This window comes from Macaca mulatta, chromosome 6 (genome assembly GCF_049350105.2).
Source record: "Macaca mulatta isolate MMU2019108-1 chromosome 6, T2T-MMU8v2.0, whole genome shotgun sequence".
Classification (NCBI taxonomy): Eukaryota; Metazoa; Chordata; class Mammalia; order Primates; family Cercopithecidae; genus Macaca; species Macaca mulatta.
In genome coordinates this window covers 142,855,864-142,875,471 of record NC_133411.1, presented here as the reverse complement: position 1 = coordinate 142,875,471, position 19,608 = coordinate 142,855,864, and the positions used below count along the sequence as shown (strand labels likewise).

The 19,608-nt window shown below is 41.1% G+C and overlaps 2 protein-coding genes across 5 annotated transcripts in view; both read left to right on the top strand.

The window, feature by feature from the left end:
- The window catches only part of VDAC1 (voltage dependent anion channel 1), a 34,685-nt gene extending 33,159 nt beyond the window's left edge, over nt 1–1,526 (top strand). For 3 of the 4 annotated variants that reach the window (XM_015140750.3, XM_015140749.3, XM_015140748.3), the window contains exon 9: nt 580–1,526. In XM_015140750.3, coding sequence (XP_014996236.1) covers nt 580–671 — 92 coding nt within the window. In that variant the 3' untranslated portion in view covers nt 672–1,526. 4 annotated transcript variants of the gene reach the window in all.
- A 3,616-nt stretch (nt 1,527–5,142) lies between these two features.
- On the top strand, nt 5,143–19,177 carry C6H5orf15 (chromosome 6 C5orf15 homolog). The gene is made up of 3 exons (XM_001107409.5): nt 5,143–5,322; nt 14,724–15,250; nt 17,696–19,177. Exons 1-3 carry the CDS (start codon nt 5,184–5,186, stop codon nt 17,825–17,827), a joined length of 798 nt encoding a protein of 265 aa, XP_001107409.2. The 5' UTR covers nt 5,143–5,183; the 3' UTR covers nt 17,828–19,177.
- The last annotated feature ends 431 nt before the right edge of the window (nt 19,178–19,608 follow it).

Sequence of the window (19,608 nt, the reverse complement as noted above, 5' to 3'; positions counted from 1 at the left end):
AAAGAAATAGGAAAAGTGGTTTGCAGGTTTCCTCTGCACAGTTGGCTAGGCCAGTCCATGATGTATTCTAGTTCTAGCATATAACCACCTTTGAACCCTGGAAATCTAAGATTACCAGCTACTTCCTGAATCAGGTTATTCCAGGGAAGGTCAGTTTGTTGTGTGCATCTGTGGATGTGCATGCACACTACCCATGTGTGTACACTGAACATGAACATGTAAGACCTTAGGTTGGATTCAGGATTGAGGTTTCATTTAAAGGGATGATTGCCAAAAAAGCTTACTGTATGCTACCAGTACTAGAGACTAATTGTACCAGGGGAACAGTGAGAGGAAAAAGGAAAGTGGGGTTCCAGAAGTAGATTTGGGTAGGCTCTCTGGGCGGTGGGATAATTAGTTGTTTTATAAGCCCACTCTAGGATACCTGTTGGTCAGATAGTGCTAAGTAACAAGGATTGAAGGGCCATGTGGACCCTGCTGATAATATCTGGAACAGGTTCTGAATTTGTTGTTAATCTTTCTTGTCATTTCTTTCCTCCATTCCTCCTCCTTTCCTCTCCCTCATTTTTCTCCCTGCAGGTATCAAACTGACACTGTCAGCTCTTCTGGATGGCAAGAACGTCAATGCTGGTGGCCACAAGCTTGGTCTAGGACTGGAATTTCAAGCATAAATGAATACTGTACAATTGTTTAATTTTAAACTATTTTGCAGCATAGCTACCTTCAGAATTTAGTGTATCTTAATGTTGTATGTCTGGGATGCAAGTATTGCTAAATATGTTAGCCCTCCAGGTTAAAGATGATTCAGCTTTAAGATGTTACCCTTCCAGAGGTACAGAAGAAACCCATTTCCAAAAAAGGTCCTTTCAGTGGTAGACTCGGGGGGAGCTTGGTGGCCCCTCTGAGATGCCAGGTTTCTTTTTTATCTAGAAATGGCTGCAAGTGGAAGCTGACAGTATGTAGGCACTTTGTAAATTCATATTGAGTAAATGAATGAAATTGTGATTTCCTGAGAATCGAACCTTGGTTTCCTAACCCTAATTGATGAGAGGCTCGCTGCTTGATGGTGTGTACAAACTCACCTGAATGGGACTTTTTTGGACAGATCTTCATGACCTGTTCCCACCCCAGTTCATCGTCACCTCTTTTACACCAAAAGGTCTGCAGGGTGTGGTCACTGTTTCTTTTGTGCCATTTTGGGGTGGAGAAGGTGGATGTGATGAAGCCAATAATTCAGGACTTATTCCTTCTTGTGTTGTGTTTTTTTTGCCCTTGCACCAGAGTATGAAATAGCTTCCAGGAGCTCCAGCTATAAGCTTGGAAGTGTCTGTGTGATCGTAATCACATGGTGACAACACTCAGAATCTAAATTGGACTTCTGTTGTATTCTCACCACTCAATTTGTTTTTTAGCAGTTTAATGGGTACATTTTAGAGTCTTCCATTTTGTGTGGAATTAGATCCTCCCCTTCAAATGCTGTAATTAACATCACTTAAAAAAAACTTGAATAAAATATTGAAACCTCATCCTCCTTCTGTTGTCTTTATTAATAAAATATAAATAAATAGGGCATTTATTTAGATTTGTTTTTTGTCTCCATGCTCTGTGTATGTATTATATATTATTCGTTTTCACTCGCTGTATTACAGATTACCATAAATTTAGCTGCTTAAAACAACACTCATTTATTTTACAGTTCTGCAGGTCAAAGCCAGGCAGGTATGCATGCCTACCTGGGCTCTGCTTAGGTTCTCACGATGCTGAAATTAGGGTGTCGACTAGGCTGTCTTCTCATTTTATCTAGGGGCTTGGCGTCCTCTTCCAGGCTTACAGCGTTGTGGTGGAATTCAGTTATTTTCAGTTGTAGGATAGAAGTCCCTCTTTCTTTGTTGGCTGAGGCACTCTCAGTGCTTAGAGGACATCAGCATTCCTTGCCACGTGGTCCCCTACATCGCCAAAGCCAGAAACAGAAAAACTCCCTCATGTGAAATCCCTCTCACACTTCCAGTCTCCTCCAGGAAGAGCCCCAAAGCTTTTAAGGACTCACCTGATCAGGTTAGCCCACCAACGGTAATCGCTCTTTCTTCAAGTTCACTGCCAGGTAAAGTAACCTAATCACTGGTAATATCCTTTCATATTTGTAGGTCCCTCCATATGGGTCATGTGATTTTGGAATGGGTGATTTTGGAATTCTCCCATATATTTATATATTTTTAATAACTTGATTGTGGAATTTTTTTTTTTTCTTTTTTTTGAGATGGAGTTTCGCTCTTGTTGCCCAGGCTGGAGTGCAATGGTGCACAATGTTGGCTCACTGCAAGCTCTGCCTCCTGGGTTCAAGTGATTCTCCTGCCTCAGCCACCCGAGTAGGTGGGATTACAGGCATGTGCCACCACACCTGGCTAATTTTGTATTTTTAGTAGAGACGGGGTTTCTCCATGTTGGTCAGACTGGTCTCGAACTCCTGACCTCAGGTGATCCGCCCTTGGGCTCCCAAAGTGCTGGGATTACAGGTGTGAGCCACTTCGCCTGGCCGATTGTGGAAATTTCAAACACAAAGAATAGTAATAAACTCTATGCATGATCCAGCTTCAACAAATACGAACATTTTTTTACATTCATGATTTTTCAGCAGAATTTTTTTTTCTATGTTTGAAAGTGACATTCAAAACAAGAACCGTCTATTTTTAGCATTTTATGCAACTGATCACCCAAAAACTGTGGGTCTCAGTATTTGACATACTGTCTTGAGGAACTTGCAGCTATTTCTAAGTGAATGTTCATAGAATTTGTCCAGAGATTATGGCACATAGTGGTTGCTGGGTACATCTAGTCAGATGTCAGGTACAGGTTTTTTTTTTTTTTTTTTTTTTTTTTTGAGACGGCATCTTGCTTTGTTGCCCAGGCTGGAGTGCAATGGCGTGATCTTGGCTCACTGCAACCTCCGCCTCCCAGGTTCACGCCATCCTCCTGCCTCAGCCTCCCGAGTAGCTGGTACTACAGGCACCTGCCACCACGGCTGGCTAATTTTTTGTATCTTTAGTAGATACAGGGTTTCACCATGTTACCAGGATGGTCTTGATCTCCTGACCTCATGATCCGCCCGCCTTGGCCTCCCAAAGTATTGGAATTACAGGCGTGAGCCACTGTGCCCGGCTAACTACAGTATTAAAATATTTTAGATACAGAGTTTCACTCTGTCAGCCAGGCTGAAGTGCAGTGGCATCATAATAGCTTACTGTAGTCTTGAACTGGGCTCCTCCCAGGAGATCCTCCCGTCCTAGTGATCCTCCCGTCTCAGCCTCCTGAGTACTTGAGATTACAGGCACAAGCCACCATGCCTGGCCCTAAAATATTTAAAAATGTATAAAGCGTTCTCTTGAGTATGAGGAAATATTTCCCTCACTAGTTACTTATTGTCTGCCTGTTGCATGCAGCATGTTGGAATATCATTGTGCAAAATGCCTTGAGTTCATAATACCTCACCAGTTAAGAGAACTGAGACAATCTGGTATGAGGACACAAATGGACAAAGTGGACAATGAGTCAGGGAAGAGGACTTCAGTGTGTTTATTATAGATGAACTTTAAAGTCAACAAGCAGAAACTAAGATTGAGAAACTCATTTGTTGAACTGAGTGGTTTTACAGAAAACTTGAGTACAGCTCAAAGAAGGGAAGCTCCTGGGGGACTGGGAGGACTTTGCACCTTGGCTAAGGTGGAGAGTTTCCAATAAGGACACCATTCAGTCTATGTGGGCTTCTGGGGGATTTCGGGAAATGTGCAGATGAATGACTTCTTAGTTTTCTTAACACAGAGTTTGTGTGTTTCTGAGCTGTCACCAGGGTGAGATAAAAGCTTAGGGGAAACCAGATTCAGGAGTAGAACACAGGCCCTTTAGAGAGGCAGCTCAGCTGTGTCTCTGTGGGATGACAGCAACCTTCGCAGGGAGTCATAGAGACCAGAGTGGTGAAGCTGTGGGTACAATAAATGTCTTGCTTAACCGTCACATTGATTTTCCTGAAATTGATCAAATGGAAGTTTTATGAATTGAAGCCTGTATCTGTTTATTAAGGAGACATTCACAGAACGTACACACAGAGCAAAGTATGGTGCCAGGGCCCTAGGTGAACTTCTTGGAAGTTTGTAAGTTTGCATTTTTATATACTGGGGATTTGAAGTAACAAAATTTAAAAAGAGAAGCTTATTTTAGGAAATCGAAGTTATTTTCAATGGCAGCCCCTTACCCCTACTTCCTAGCTACCTACCTTTCCTCCACAATTTTTTTTTTTTTTTTTTTTTTGAGACAGAGTCTCTCTCTGTGGCCCAGGCTAGAGTGCAGTGGCATCTCGGCTCACTGCAGCCTCCATCTCCCGAGTTACAGCGATTCTCCTACCTCAGCCTTTTCAGTTTAGCTGCGATTACAGGCACGCGCCACCACGCCTGGCTAATTTTTGTATTTTTAATAGAGACGGCGTTTCTACATATTGGCCAGGCTGGTCTCGAACTCCTGACCTCAGGTGATCCGCCTGCCTCGGCCTCCCAAAGTGCTGGGAGCCACTGCACTCGGGCCGGTCCATAATATCTTTATCATCTTGTATAGTGTGTATTTTATACCACAGTCGCCCTCACAAGAAAATAAACTCTACCAAGGCTGGGGGTTCGTTTTGTTCACTGCTGTATCTTAAATAGGGAGAGGTGCTAAATCTTTTGTTGAAAAAAATAAATAATTGTGGGGAAAGATTATTAAAAATTACTTATAATCCCATCACCCAAACACAAAGTTAACATTTGTGTTTCTTTCGCCTTTGAGAGAGGAAGAGCAGTTAGTTACTTCGCTTTCGTGATCAGCCTATTCTACAGCTTGATCTTCTTTTTTAAAATGGCTAAAAACGCTTTTTTTGGCTGTATAGTACCCAATCACGCAGGCGGCAGGGAGGGGCTCGCTTTGGCCCTCTTAAGCATGTTACATTCTACCTTTAACCCGCAGCCGAGTGTGTAGCAGCCCCCACATTCGCCAACTGCAACTCCTTCCTCCCCGAAATCCTTTCTTTTTATTCCGGTTTCCAGAGCACGTCTCTAGGCTTCGACGTCACCACGCTGGGCCGTAAGTGCCGAGGGCCGCGGCGTCTGACGTCATGGCGTAAAGCCTAGCAACAGCGCAGGCTCCCAGCCGAGTCCGTTATGGCCGCTGTCGTCCTGAAGAGGATGAGGGGGTCAGAACAAGCGAAACTGCTGCCCGGGTCGGCCATCCAAGCCCTTGCGGGGTTGGCGCGGCCGCTGGTCTTGGCGCTCCTGCTTGTGTCCGCTGCTCTATCCAGTGGTAAAGGGGGGCGCGGCGGCCGTGCGGGCTTAGCAAGGCTGGGAGGGCTCGGGGGCAGTCCAGGAGACAGGCTGGGCCAGGGAAAGGGCACTTCCGAGTGTCAGGAGCAGTGTCTGGTTGGGGCAGGGTCTCCGCGGGCCTGAGAAAGGAGAGTATGGTGTCTGAAGGGGTCCAAGGTGGTAGGGTCTCCAAAGGGCCTGAGCAGTGGGGTCCGTGAGAGATGCAGGGACCCTGGGAGCAGGGAGCAGGATGTGTAGATGGGCGGGAAGGGAGGAGTGGTGTTGGCGCCTAGAGATCGTTGAAGAATGGGCTGCCACAAGGAATGGCAGTGGTGGGGTCTCCAAAATTTCTTGGATCGGAAAGTTAGGAGACTCTAGAAGAGAGAGTAGTGACAGGAGCTGAGGAGATGGCCGGGTCTGGGGATGTGGTGTCTGGAAAGGGTCCTGAGATTGGGGGACTCGGGAATCTTGCAGGACCAAGGAAAGGTGGGGATTTTCCAGAATGGGAGAGGTCAGTGGTAAAGACCGAGGCGGGCAGGGGCAGTAATCCAGTGACTGAACTGAGCCAATGGAATATTTCCGAGAGGGAAAGTGAAAAGGAAAGAGCTGTCTTCGGGTACTGGTGCATATTTGAGGCCTGGGAGGTTCTGGTGTTTGATAAAGATTCAGAGTACTGGGCCGTTGGGCCTCTGAAGGCCTGGGAGGTGGAGAGGAGTTTGGGGACAAGGGAGATCATGATTCCTCTTCCCTGTGTTCTGGGTTAACCAGGATAACCCTGCCTCATTTTATTGAATCTGTAGGATTTGATTGATAAAAGTTTTCATTTCTTGCAAATGTTGTATGGCGAAATCAAGAGATTGAAGGCTTTTATTGAGAAATTAGGAAATCTGTAAACCAGTGTCTGATACTTGGTGGGAAAAATCCACTAATAAGAACTTGTAAGGATTAAACGGTATTTTGTTTAGTAGTTCCATTTTTGTTTCAGGCCAAGACACAATCCTGCGTTTCTCCCTAAAAGCTGAATTTTCAGCTGCAAAACAGTATGACCTGGTATAGTGTTTTCTTTCTTGCCAACAGGACCTGTCCAGCCCTACATTCCTCTGCTACAGTACTGTGGGTACATACCTATGTTTCCTCAGCAACATTTCAGTGTTGCTAACTGGACGCCCTCTCAGAAGTCTTTGCAGTCTCTGAGGAAGGACTGCTGTCCATTTCCCAAGGCCCTTTCATCATTAGTGAAATGTAATGAGGATTTCCCTGGTTGATGCAGATGTTTCCATTCCTAAAGAACTTAAGTAGCTTAATTGTTTTGGCCATTTAATCATCTAAGAAAAATAAAACACAGACGTTTATATTTCCTGCTGGAATGCTTAAGGGGTATATATCTGGCAACTGTAGTTTCAGAAACAGCTTTTTTCCCCTAAGAGGTGGTTGAAAATTGGGCAAGCAGTGAGGCAGAATGGGGAGTGTTAAGTGTCCTTTAGTCTTTGCTTTTATTTGTTAGAGACCTATAAATATTGTTCTAACTATACTGAGTCATTTTAGAGAATCTTTATCTTTTAAATTAAGTCTTTACATATACCAGTTTAAAATGTCATAAATTCAAATGATTCTGTCCTGGAAAGAACCTAAATGAAAACGAACATACATGGTTTTAATAAGCGAGCAGCTCCACTGCACTAGTGTAGCTTGGGATATAAGTATTTTTTGTAAATATACCTTATAATTTCAAAGTAGTCATTCCTATAGTAAGAAAATTAGTCTAGAATGTGTTGAGTTCCAAATTTCAAGTGACTTTACAAAAGTAGATTGTAAACTACATTAGATTTATTTAAGTTTGTTCTATATTAGGTTTTAAAAAATGTCAGTGCTTGGTTATATGCTTGTCAGTCTGTAAGAATTTTTGTTTTATGTTTTTGTTTTGATAAAGTCTGAAAAATTAACATAAGCAGTTCAGCTCACTGGGTGATTAACTCTTGGTCATGCCATTTCAAAAATGCCTGCTTCTCTACATTTGCCATTATATTGTCCCCAGATGATCACCTAAACTTAATGTATAATGCATTTCATTTTTAAGGCGTTGTTTCTCAAACCATTGTGTGAATGAGTTCTCGGGGGTCCTCTACATTCTTAAGTTTAATAAATGCTGATATAGTTTTATTTTAGGGCAGTTTTTAAAAACGGACCAGTGGAAGGGGAGAATGAAATTTAGAAAGGTGTTTTTTTTTTGAGTCTGTTGCCAGGCTGGAGTGCAGTGGCACAATCTCGGCTCATTGCAACCTCCACCTCCCGGGTTCAAGTGATTCTCCTGCCTCAGCCTCCTGAGTAGCTGGGACTACAGGTGTATGCCACACCTGGCTAGTTTTGTATTTTTAGTAGAGACGGGGTTTCATCATGTTAGCCAGGATGGTCTCCATCTCCTGACCTCGTGATCTGCCCGCTTTGGCCTCCCATAGTGCTGGGATTACAGGCCTGAGCCACCGTGCCTGGCCTTTTTTGTTTGTTTGAGACATGGTTTTGCTCTGTTGCCGAGGCTGGAGTGCAGTGGCACAAACTTGGCCCACTGCAACCTCTGCTTCCTGGGCTCAAGCAGTGCTCCCACTTCAGCCCCCTGAATAGCTGGGACCACAGGTGCTTGCCACCGTGCCCAGCTAATTTTTGTATTTTCGTAGAGATAGGGTTTTGCCATGTTGGCCGGGCTGGTCTTGAACTCCTGAGCTTAAGGGATCCGCCTGCCTCGGCCTCCCAAAGTGCTGGGGTTACAGGTGTGAGCCACCGTGTCCGGCCTAAGCTGTATTTTTAAAACGTCAAACTTCAACTATCAATTAGGAAAGGGAAGATTTAGAAGTCTTATTTATATGCTTGTAGAAGGTCAACAGTTAAATCCATAAAGTCAGAGTTGTACCTTTGTTCTGAATACTCTTTATATCTGACTTAATCAACTTCTCTGATGTGAAGGAGAGGAGTTCGAGGAAGTTGATAGCCTTTGTGTTACATGTTTCAGATCAATTATTTGGTTTTTCTTGTGCTGTATTTGTGTATTACTTTCAAGATTTTACTGCTTGACTAATACATATTCTGCTCCTACTTGGTGCTAGGTATTGGAGTTAAACAATGAATAGGGTGATATTGGAGGTATCCTTAGAAGAATGAGTGGCGTTTTGCTGGGAACCATGGGATGGCCTCTTGAGGGAGTGCAGTAGGTGCATAGATACTATGTGGGATGTGGTGTGGGATTTGTGGTAAGATTTATGGTGAGAGTTGAGTCAAGAGCATATTTAATAAATATTGAGTGTCTGCTATCTATTAAGTAGGTAATGGGGATAGAACTGTTAGGAAGATTAGTAAGAGAATGAGAGTGAGGTAATGGGGGCCAGATCATGTAGGATCTTGAAGGCTATTATGAAAACTTTCCCTTTTGAGAGAAATGGATGGCCCTGGAGGGTCTTAAGTACAGGAGTAACATTTGGTTTTTACAGAATGACTCTGGCTGCTGTGTTGAGTATAGACAGTAGAGGTTAGGGTGGAAGCAGGCAGATTAATTAGGAGGCTATTGTAATAATCCATGTGAGATAACGGTTACTTGGACCAGGCAGGAGCAGTGGAGGGTGAAAAGCCCTTAAATGCTGCATTTGTTAGAATAACAGATTGGATGTGGGATGTTAAAAAAATGACAACTCCAAGGTTTTTAGTTTTAGTAACTAGAAAGATGTAGTTGCCATTAATCGAGATGGAGACTAGGTAGAACAAGTCTTTTTTTGTTTTTTGAGTGGGTCATAGGAATTTATTTAAACTTTTTATTTTGAGATAATTATAGATTCACTTGCAGTTGTAAGAAATAATATAGAGATCCTGCATATCCCCTACCCAGTTTTCCTAATAGTAACATCTTTCAAAACAATAGTGCAATATCACGACCAGGATATTAACGTTGGTACAGTCAAAATACAGGGCATTACCATCACCATAAGGGTATCTCAGATTGCCCTTACAAAGCCACCCCACTTTCCTCCTACCTCACCCTTCCTGAACTCCTGGCAACCACAAATTATCCATTTGTATAAGTTGGTAATTTTGAGAATCTTACATAAATGGAATCATACAGTCTGTAACTTTTGGGATTGACTCTTTTCACTCAGCATAATTCTCTGAAGATCCACCTAGGTTGTTGCATGTGTCAATAGTTTGTTCCTTTTAAAATTTTAATTTAATTTTTAAAATTTTTATTGTTATTATTATTATTTGACACAGAGTCTCGCTCTGTCGCCCAGGCTGGAGTGCAGTAGCGCTATCTCGGCTCACTGCAACCTCTGCCTCTTGGGTTCAAGCAGTTCTCCTGTCTCAGCCTCCTGAGTAGCTGGGATTATAGGTGCACACCACCACACCCGGCTAATTTTTGTATTTTTAGTAGAGACGAGGTTTCACCATGTTGGCCAGGCTAGTGTCAAACTCCTGACCTTGTGATCCACCCACCTCAGCCTCCCAAAGTGCCCAGATTACAGGTGTGAGCCACTGGTCCTGGTCGTTTGTTCCTTTACATTGCTGAGTAATATTCTATGGTATAGATAGACTACACTGTTTATTTATCTGTTGAAGGATGCCTGATTGTTTACAGTTTTTGGCTATTAAGAATAAAGCTGCTATAAATGTGTTTGTGCCACTGCACTTCGGCCTGGTTGACAAAGTGAGACCCTGTCTCAAAAAAATAATAAAGGCCGGGCACGGTGGCTCAAGCCTGTAATCCCAGCACTTTGGGAGGCCGAGGCGGGCGGATCACGAGGTCAGGAGATTGAGACCATCCTGGCTAACACGGTGAAACCCTGTCTCTACTAAAAAAATACAAAAAAACTAGCCGGGCGAGGTGGCAGGCGCCTGTAGTTCCAGCTACTCGGGAGGCTGAGGCAGGAGAATGGCGTAAACCCGGGAGGCAGAGCTTGCAGTGAGCCGGGATCCGGCCACCGCACTCCAGCCTGGGCGATAGAGCGAGACTCCGTTTCAAAAAATAAAATAAAATAAAATAAAATAAACTTTCTATGGATATCATATAGTTGAGTCTGCCAATCTCTGTTTTTTAACTGATGTATTTAGGTCATTTATATTTAATGCACTGTGGATATGTTAGGGATGAAGTCTGCCATTTTATTTTTTGTCTTTAACCTGGGATATATGAAATAAAAAGAAAAACCCAAGGAAGTCACCACCATGTTGTTTCACATATCCTGAGGTCTCTAACGGTTCTACCCAGTTCTTTCCAACTTTCAGAGTGTTCTTGTGTTATTTTATACATAATGTCCAGAGCTTTTCGTTGTTATTAGTGGGAGAAATAAGGAAGAGTGTGTTTGTCTTCCTGAAAGCCAGCCAGAATTCATTTTGAACATATTAATGTCAATGTCAAACATCCAAGAGGCGATGTCAAGTAGGTGGTTGGATTTATGAGTCTAGAATTCTGGTAGTTCTTGGAAGTTCTTTTAATTTTTCTCAGAAAAGTTAGGAAGTGATGTCATCAGTTGAAAATGAGGGTAACAGAGAAGACATTTGAAGTTTGTGGATAGAGGAAAATGTGACTGGTGTCCTAAGAGAGTAGAAGGGTAAGTGGACTAGGAAAATATAATTGCCAGCAATTTTAATTGCCAACAACTTTAAACGTATACCTGAATCTTTGGTGTTGAATTGAAAATGAAATGAAAACAGTGGCATGGTTGTATATTTTTTCCAGCCATGTTCAGCTGTTGGGTGCAGATGTGAGTATTCAGAGAGTTTGATTTATTAATAAATAGGGATGAGTGTAGTCTCACCAAGTGAATGGGTCAAAGTGGACAAAGGGAAAGGGAATTGACGATGGATGTAAGAGAGTGATTATAAAGCAATTATAATAGCTGACACAGAATTGAATCTGAATAAAGAGATAAGAGAGTGTATTGGGCAAGGTTTGGTGGTGACCGTAAAGGAATGAAGATCAGAGGGTTGGAGGTGTTGATGGATTGAGAATACCAGGAATGAACTGGAAGGATAGGAGGTCATGTCAGCAAGTAGAATTCAAGAAATTGAGATTATGGAAGAGTTGTGATAATAGATAATGACTCTGGGAGTGAGTGGCTGAGGTAAAGAGGAGGGTTAGGTCATGAGAAGAGAGGAGGTCAAAGATTTTGAAATCAAGGCAGGAGTACTTTTCTTAGATAGAGTGAATTCTAGAGCCAGGAGCTAAAGATCATTAAGAATTAGGGGCCATGACCTTGGAGTTGGTGGATGAAAGTAAGTTAGTGGATGATAGCTTAAGATAAGAGAATCAAAGCTGGAGGCATTTAGGGAGGAGAATGGGAGAATAGTCTGAAAAGGGAAATGAGGAGGAGAGCTGTGCCTCCTCGAGACTCAGTGGTACAAGGATGTGGGAGAAAAAACAGCTATTACTTAAACGGGCTGAAGGGAAAATGTGTCCTTAAGGGAGAGTCAGGTTTCAGTAGTAACAAGAAAGTGAAGGGTGAAAGAAGGGATTTGCTGATGACTGTGAATTCTGTACTGCGTGGTGGAAATTTCTTTATAATCATTCCTCTCCTAGCAGCGTGTGTCCTTTAAAGGTGCTCACCCGTAGCAAAACTGTTCTTTTAAAAGTTTAGTTAGTTGGCTCTCAGTTATTTCAGTTTTAAATTTTATTTTAAAACATGTTTTTTGTACTTTGGCAGGAAAATTAAATGTATCAGAAAATAATAATTCATAAATTCCTGAATTATAACTAAGTTGAAGTGATAAATGCAAAAATTATTTTCAGAAATTCCTGTTAGTAGTTTTCTGAGTAATGTACTCAGTTGTAGGTCCTGTTTATTTCTCTTTTCTTCAGTAAAAAATTTCAAGGAACTCAATTATTGAAAATGTTTTAAGAGTTTTACTATAATCCCAGCACTTTGGGAGGCCAAGGCGGGAGGATTTCTTGAGCTCTGGAATTCGAGACCAGCCTGGGCAACATGGCGAGATTCTGTCTCAAAAAAAAAAAGAAAAAAATTGCATGTAACATTGGACAAATATATGAAAAATAAAAAAAGCTGGGCAGGGTGGCATGTACCTGTGGTCCCAGCTACATGGGGGGCTTGAACCCAGGAGGTCGAGGCTACAGTGAGCTATGTTTGTGCTGCTGCATTTCAGTCTGGGCAACAAAGTGAGACCCTGTCAAAAAAAAAAAAAAAAAAAAAAAAAAAGGGGGAGGGGAAGAGTTTTACTAATTTATTGGGGTTTTGTTTGTTTGTTTGTTTTGTTTTGTTTTTTTGAGACGGAGTTTTGCTCTGTCACCCAGGCTGGAGTGCAGTGGCGCTGTCTGGGCTGACTGCAAGCTCCGCCTCCCGGGGTCACGCCATTCTCCTGCCTCAACCTCTGGAGTAGCTGGGACTACAGGCGCCCGCCACCACGCCCGGCTAATTTTTTGTATTTTTAAGTAGAGACAGGGTTTCACCATGTTAGCCAGGAATGGTCTTGATCTCCTGACCTCGTGATCCTCCCACCTTGAACTCCTAAAGTGTTAGGATTACAGGCGTGAGCCACCGCGCCTGGGTTTTTTTTTTTTTTTTTTTTTTTTTTTTTTTTTTTTTTTTGCTGTTGTTGTTTACTAACTTACTACATTATTTTTCTGAGATCCTCTGTTCATTACAATTGACACCAGCTATTTCTTTTTTTTCTACACAAAATAGATGTCAACTGTGATACACAAACCAGAGTGTATTCACATGAAGAAAGGGTTGTCTGTTGGATCGTTAACTTGTGTGAATGCACATGTTTGTGAAAGCACTAGAATGACTTGGTTTAATCTTACCCCTATAAAATATTTTAGTTTAATGTGATAGACTTTAAAATATTGTCTGAGGCCGAGGACGGTGGCTCACACTTGTAATCCCAGCACTTTGGGAGGCCGAGGCGGGCGGATCACGAGGTCAGGAGATAGAGACCAGCCTGGCCAACACTGTAAAACCCCGTCTCCACAAAAAATACAAAAAATTAGCCGGGCATGGTGTCGGGCGTGTGTAGTCCTAGCTACTCGGGAGGCTGAGACAGGAGAATGGCGTGAACCCGGGAGGCGGAGCTTGCAGTGAGCCGAGTTTGGGCCGCTGCACTCCAGCCTGGGCGACAGAGCAACACTCTGTCTCAAAACAAACAAACAAACAAACAAATATATATATAGTCTGAATATGTTTAGATCTCACATGACAGAGGTTTTTTTTTTTTCTTTGTTTTTTCTTTTTTTTTTTTTTTTTCAGTGTAGTAGAGATTCTTGAAGTTCTTCAACAGATACTACCTTAGATTATAAATTAGAGACAGGGATTCCTCTGTTGAATCTTCCTCTGTTGACTCTTCCTCTGTTGACTCTTCTTGATAGAATAATAATAATAATTCTTCTTACGTAAAGAATTTTACTTTTAGTAAACTGTGCTGAGTAGGTAGCAGCACAGGGAAATAAGAATGTGTGTGTATTTGGTGACATTTCCCATACCTACATGCCTTCCCCCATCTTTAAAATAGTCTAGTTGTCCCTTAGCTCTCAGGGATTATAGGCGTGAGCCACTGTGCCTGGCTAAAAACATAATGGATTCATGGTTTACAATTTTTGGTTCAGAAATAATATTGTGATGAGCATTTCTGTGCTGTTACCGGTTTGCTGGATTACATGAGGCACAAGACAAATCTATAGGACAAGATACATCACATTGAGTGTGAGGGTACATGTTGGCACTGAACAGTCCCAGAGCTGAATAGTTAAGCCTTTTAAAATACTTAAAGGAGAAGCATCCAGGTTCGGATGCTTCTCCTTTAGAAGTTTTTTCTTCTTTGTAAAGATCCTTCTTTTTTTTTTTTTTTTTTTTTTTCTTTAAATTTAGGAGAGGGAGTCCTCTAGTTCAAGTATCACTTAGAATTACTGTCTACAGCTTGCTTTTAGCTTCCTCTGAATTTGTTATATTGTGTTGAAAGTATTTAGGTCCAAACTCCATATCTTTTCTTGGACCTACTTGAGTGAGAATCAGCCACTTACTGTTCTGTTCTAGGGATCAGGTAGAGTCTGGGCAAGATAACTGAAGTCCACACCCTTTATGAAATGAAAACAGAGGGGATGGGTGATGTATGTGGACTTTACCACCGTGACCTAAAGTCAGACCTTTTTCTTTTCTTTTGGTGGCAGGCTGTATAATGCAGTAGGTCTTTTATGCTGCTTAAGTTGTTAGTATCTAGCAAAGCGGTTATCTGAAGAATAACTGACTAAGAAGAAATGTAACTGATTGCTGGCTGTTGAGACTTAATAACTAGTTTTCGAGAAAGTTATAGGAATTTAGCAGAGAGAAATGCTTAGTGTAAAATTTGGGTAAATATGCTTTTAGCTTGGTGGAGATAAAGTTGGAGATTTCAGTTTAATATTCTTTGTTTCAGTTGTATCACGGACTGATTCACCGAGCCCAACTGTACTCAACTCAGATATTTCTACCCCAAATGTGAATGCTTTAACACATGAAAACCAAACCAAACCTTCTATTTCCCAAATCAGTACCACCCTCCCTCCCACAACGAGTACCGAGAAAAGTGGAGGAGCATCTGTGGCCCCTCATCCCTCGCCTACTACCCTGTCTCAAGAGGAAGCTGATAACAATGAAGATCCTAGTATAGAGGAGGAGGATCTTCTCATGCTGAACAGTTCTCCATCCACAGCCAAAGACACTCTAGACAATGGCGATTACGGAGAACCAGACTATGACTGGACCATGGGCCCCAGGGACGACGACGAGTCTGATGACACCTTGGAAGAAAACAGGGGTTACATGGAAATTGAACAGTCAGTGAAATCTTTTAAGATGCCATCCTCAAATATAGAAGAGGAAGACAGCCATTTCTTTTTTCATCTTATTATTTTTGCTTTTTGCATTGCTGTTGTTTACATTACATATCACAACAAAAGGAAGGTAAGTTTGGGATTTTTTTTAGCCCTTTATTTCAGTCATAATGCTTTTGATGATTCATGGTTCTTTCTTTTTTTTTGCAAGAAAAAGTGTAGTGGGTTTCACTCTGTCACCCAAGCTGGAGTACAGTAGCACAATCACAGCTCACTGGAGCCTCCACCTGCTAGGCTTAAGTAATTCTCTTGCCTCAGCCTCTCGAGTAGGTGGGACTACAGATGCACACTACCACACCCGACTAATTTTTAAAAATTATTAAATTAAATTTTTAAAAATTATTATTATTTGTAGAGACGAGGTCTTGCTATGTTGCCCAGGCTGGTCTTGAACTCCCAGGCTCAAGCAATCCTCCTGCCTTGGCCTCCCAAAGTGTTGGGATTATAGACATGAGCCACCATGCCCAGCCCTCTTTCCTTTTTTTTAGTGAAGTTTAAATTCATAGTAAAATATTGAGATGTCTAATCAGCATGTAAATCTGTTGGGTATTTTAACACACTGCAGACAGAATGCTTGAATGTATGTACTTCTAAAAAAAGAAATAGTCCTATTTCTTAATGAGCAATACCAAAGCCCAGTGATTTTTTTTAAGGGTTTATGTCTTAATTTGGCATCATTACTTCAGTAGGAATACTTGTGGAGAAAGTGTTAATACTTGTCTTTTAATTTATTAATATTGAACTTAATGATCTTTTAATTTTTTTTTCTGGTTATAAAGTGTTACATGTTTATTTTAGGGAATTGAGAAAACAAGAGTTTAGAAAAGAAAATTTAAACTACTTCTCAGCATTATTAACATTTTGGTGTATTTCTGGTCTATAAATGTTCACATAATTTATACATATAGGTGTATGTTATAATTTTTAATGAATATTATCTCACAGTGTTTTTTTTTTTTTTTTGGAGACAGAGTCCCACTTTGTCTCCCGGGCTGGAGTGCAGTGGTGCGATCTTGGCTCACTGCAACCTCCAGCTCCCAGGTTCACCCAGGTTCAAGCAATTTTCGTGCCTCAGCCTCTTGAGTAACTGGGACTACAGGCGTGGGCCACTACGCCTGGCTAATTTTTGTATTTTCAGTAGAGACGGGATTTTGCCGTGTTGGCCAGGCTGGTCTCGAACTCCTGGCCTCAAGTGATCCACCCACTCCAGCCTCCCAAAGTGCTGGGATTATAGGCGGGAGCCACCGCACCCCGCCTATCTCATAGAGTTTTATGTCTTGAATTTTACCTGACCAATCATGAGCATTTTCCATATCCTTAATATTCTTTAAAAACATTATTATTATTATTTTTTGAGACAGGATCTTGCTATGTTGTTCACGCTGGTGAACTCCTGGCCTCAAATAATCCTCCCACTTCAGCCTCCCAAGTAGTTGGGATTATAGGCGTGAGCCACTGTGCCTGGCTAAAAACATAATGGATTCATGGTTTACAATTTTTGGTTCAGAAGTAATATTGTGATGAGCATTTCTGTGCTGTTACCGGTTTGCTGGATTACGTGAGGCACAAGAGACATCTATAGGACAGGATACATCACATTGAGTGTGAGGGTACATGTTGGCACTGTACAGTCCCAGAGCTGAATCGTTAAGCCTTTTAAAATACTTAAAGGGAGATTAAACACACAATTCCTTTTTTAATACTTACTGGTCAGGAAGTTTCAGTTCTTGACTTTATTGTAACTTGCTTTGTAACCCTGAAAGCCACCTTCCCCTTCGGGGCCCCGATTTCCTTACCTGACAAATAGTGAAACTGGACCTGATAATTTCAAAATGCCTTCCAGCTTTGAGAATTGGTGAATCTAATAATAGTTCACAAAAAAGCAAACCAACCAACTGTTCTGGTTATTTGTATTTAGTGATATATTGCTAGCTTTGTAAGTGTTTATGGGTAGACAGAACCTTGAGTGCTGCTGATATTATATCCCACTGTTTAGTGTTTGGCCATCTCTATTATGAACATCTAAGGGATTTGTTAAACAAGTAGATTCCTGGGCTCTTCCTGTGTATATTGAAATTCGAGAAGCACTGTTTAGCCTTGTTTACAAGATGGAAAGCAAAATAGCTTTTTTTTTTTTTTTTTTGAGACAGGGTCTTGCTTTGTCACCCAGGCTGGAGTGCTGTGGTGCTGTCACGGCTTACTGTGATCTCTGCCTCCTGGGCTTAAGAGATCCTCCCACCTTAGCCTCCTGAGTAGCTGGGACTACAGACAAGCGCCTCCATGCCTGGATAGTTTTATATTTTTTGTAGAGATGGGGTTTCACCATATTACCCAGGCCGGTCTTGAACTCCTGAGCTCAAGTGATTTGCCTGCCTCGGCCTAAAATAGGTTTTTTTTGTTGTTGATATTTTGTGTTTTATATTTAGAAACCTAGAAGAGAGATATTTCACTTGTAAAAATGTTTACCATATTCTCTGTTTTCTCTTTTGCCTATTTAATTACTTTTGTTTTCCAGATATTTCTTCTGGTTCAAAGCAGGAAATGGCGTGATGGCCTTTGTTCCAAAACAGTGGAATACCATCGCCTAGATCAGAATGTTAATGAGGCAATGCCTTCTTTGAAGATTACCAATGATTATATTTTCTAAAGCACTGTGATTTGAATTTGCTTATTATGTAATTTTATTTTCTTGACTTTTTATATGACATTGTGCAGATGTTTGCCATAGGCAATTGGTACTTAAATGAGAGGTGGGTCTCTCTTTTGCCTTGGTGCTTTGGAAATTAAATGTCACAAACGAGTATATAATTTTTTATCTGTACTTTTAGAGCTGAGTTTAATCAGGTGTCCAAAATGTGAGTTAAGCATTATCTTATATTTACACTGTTAGTTTTTATTGTTTTAGATTTATTACGCTTCTTTTGGAAGGATTAGTGATGCTACTTTCAAAAGATCCCAAACTTGTAACTAAGTTCTAACATATCTGTTACTGCTGACTCACATTCATTCTCTGCCATTCAAATACTATTTTTTATCCACACATTTTTTTGTGTTCCCAAACTGTAATGTACAAGGACATGTGTGATAATGCTTTGGATTTGAGTAGTATTTTTTTTTCTTCCAAGAAAACTGCTTTGGATATTTTTAGATAATTTAAACATAATTTAGGATAACGATATTGCTCAATCTGACCACAATTTTAGGTAAAACATTAAATGTGTCAAGAAATCTTGGCAACAGAGACTCTGCAGCTTGCAGTGGACATAGATAAAATGTTACAGAGATACTATTTTTTTGGTTGGAATTACTATATTAAATTTAGAAGTAGAAACTGGTAAAATGTTAAATACATGTACAATTACTTTTAGTTAGCAATTGATTATAGCATGGGTTCCTCCAAGGTTTCAAGCAATGGGCAGAGTTTAAAGTTGTATCAGATTTGTTTACTTCGTTTATTATTTTACAGTGAATTTGAATAAATCTTATGGGCCATTATCACTTAAATAATACTGTATCTAGGTCTTTCAAATTAAAATTATACCTGAATGAAATTGTTTGTATACATAAAGGATATTTGTGTACAATGACCTTTTTTCCCCCACACTTGTTTTCTTTTCTTTGTTTTTTATGGCAACTGGAAATTATTTACTATATTTCATTTATGTTTGTCTTTCTATCATAAAGAATTGATCAGTATGTAAATATGTGATTTGAACCATGGTTAACTTACAAGTGTTAACTACAGCTTTTTAGAAAACATAGCCCTAAGATATGTTAAGCAGGGCCCGGGGGAGCCAGTGGGCTTGTGCTTTCTGTAGAGCTGGAAGAAGGCCTTCCATCCCGCCTCTTGGGCGGAGAGTGTACTTTCCTAATAAGGAAGGGAAGCACAATGGAAACACCCCTGAACCATTTTATTGCAGTAATTTTTTTCATATCTGAAACTATTATTTAATATTTTGAATAAGATTTTAAAAAATAAATGGCAAAGATATAAATCTATGATTTCATGAGTGTGTTTCATTTCAGTGATGACATTTAGGTGGTGACAGGGGAGTAGTGTATGTCTGGGAGCAATCTAACCTGACTCACTTGCAGGTATCCCTCTCAATTCTGCCTCTGTGAATTCCACTTACATTTGTAAATTCTTCTTTAGGTCCAACTTACTAGGTACTGAAGTTTATTGGAAACTGTAGCAAAGTAGGATGACAAAGAAAAGCAAAGTGGCTAAATCAGTGTGCTCTTTCTAGCATCCTGGGGTCCCTATCTGGGATGGAAGGCTCCCCAAGTGTGGAGGCTCATCCCCCTTAATGGATCAGGGATTCTTGGGTACTTACTTCCTGGTGGTCCGGACACCTAGGTCACAGTGCTGCAATTAAGTAGCCTCAGACTTTTGGAGCATCAGATCATACATTGATTAAAAATGCCGCT

What these genes read in the sequence shown, in the direction of transcription:
- C6H5orf15 (XM_001107409.5), top strand. Translation starts at nt 5,184, where the DNA reads ATGGCCGCTGTCGTCCTGAAGAGGATGAGGGGGTCAGAACAAGCGAAA. An exon ending in GTCCGCTGCTCTATCCAGTG is followed by an intron (nt 5,323 to 14,723) that starts GTAAAGGGGGGC and finishes TCTTTGTTTCAG; the next exon opens with TTGTATCACGGACTGATTCA. An exon ending in CATATCACAACAAAAGGAAG is followed by an intron (nt 15,251 to 17,695) that starts GTAAGTTTGGGA and finishes TTTGTTTTCCAG; the next exon opens with ATATTTCTTCTGGTTCAAAG.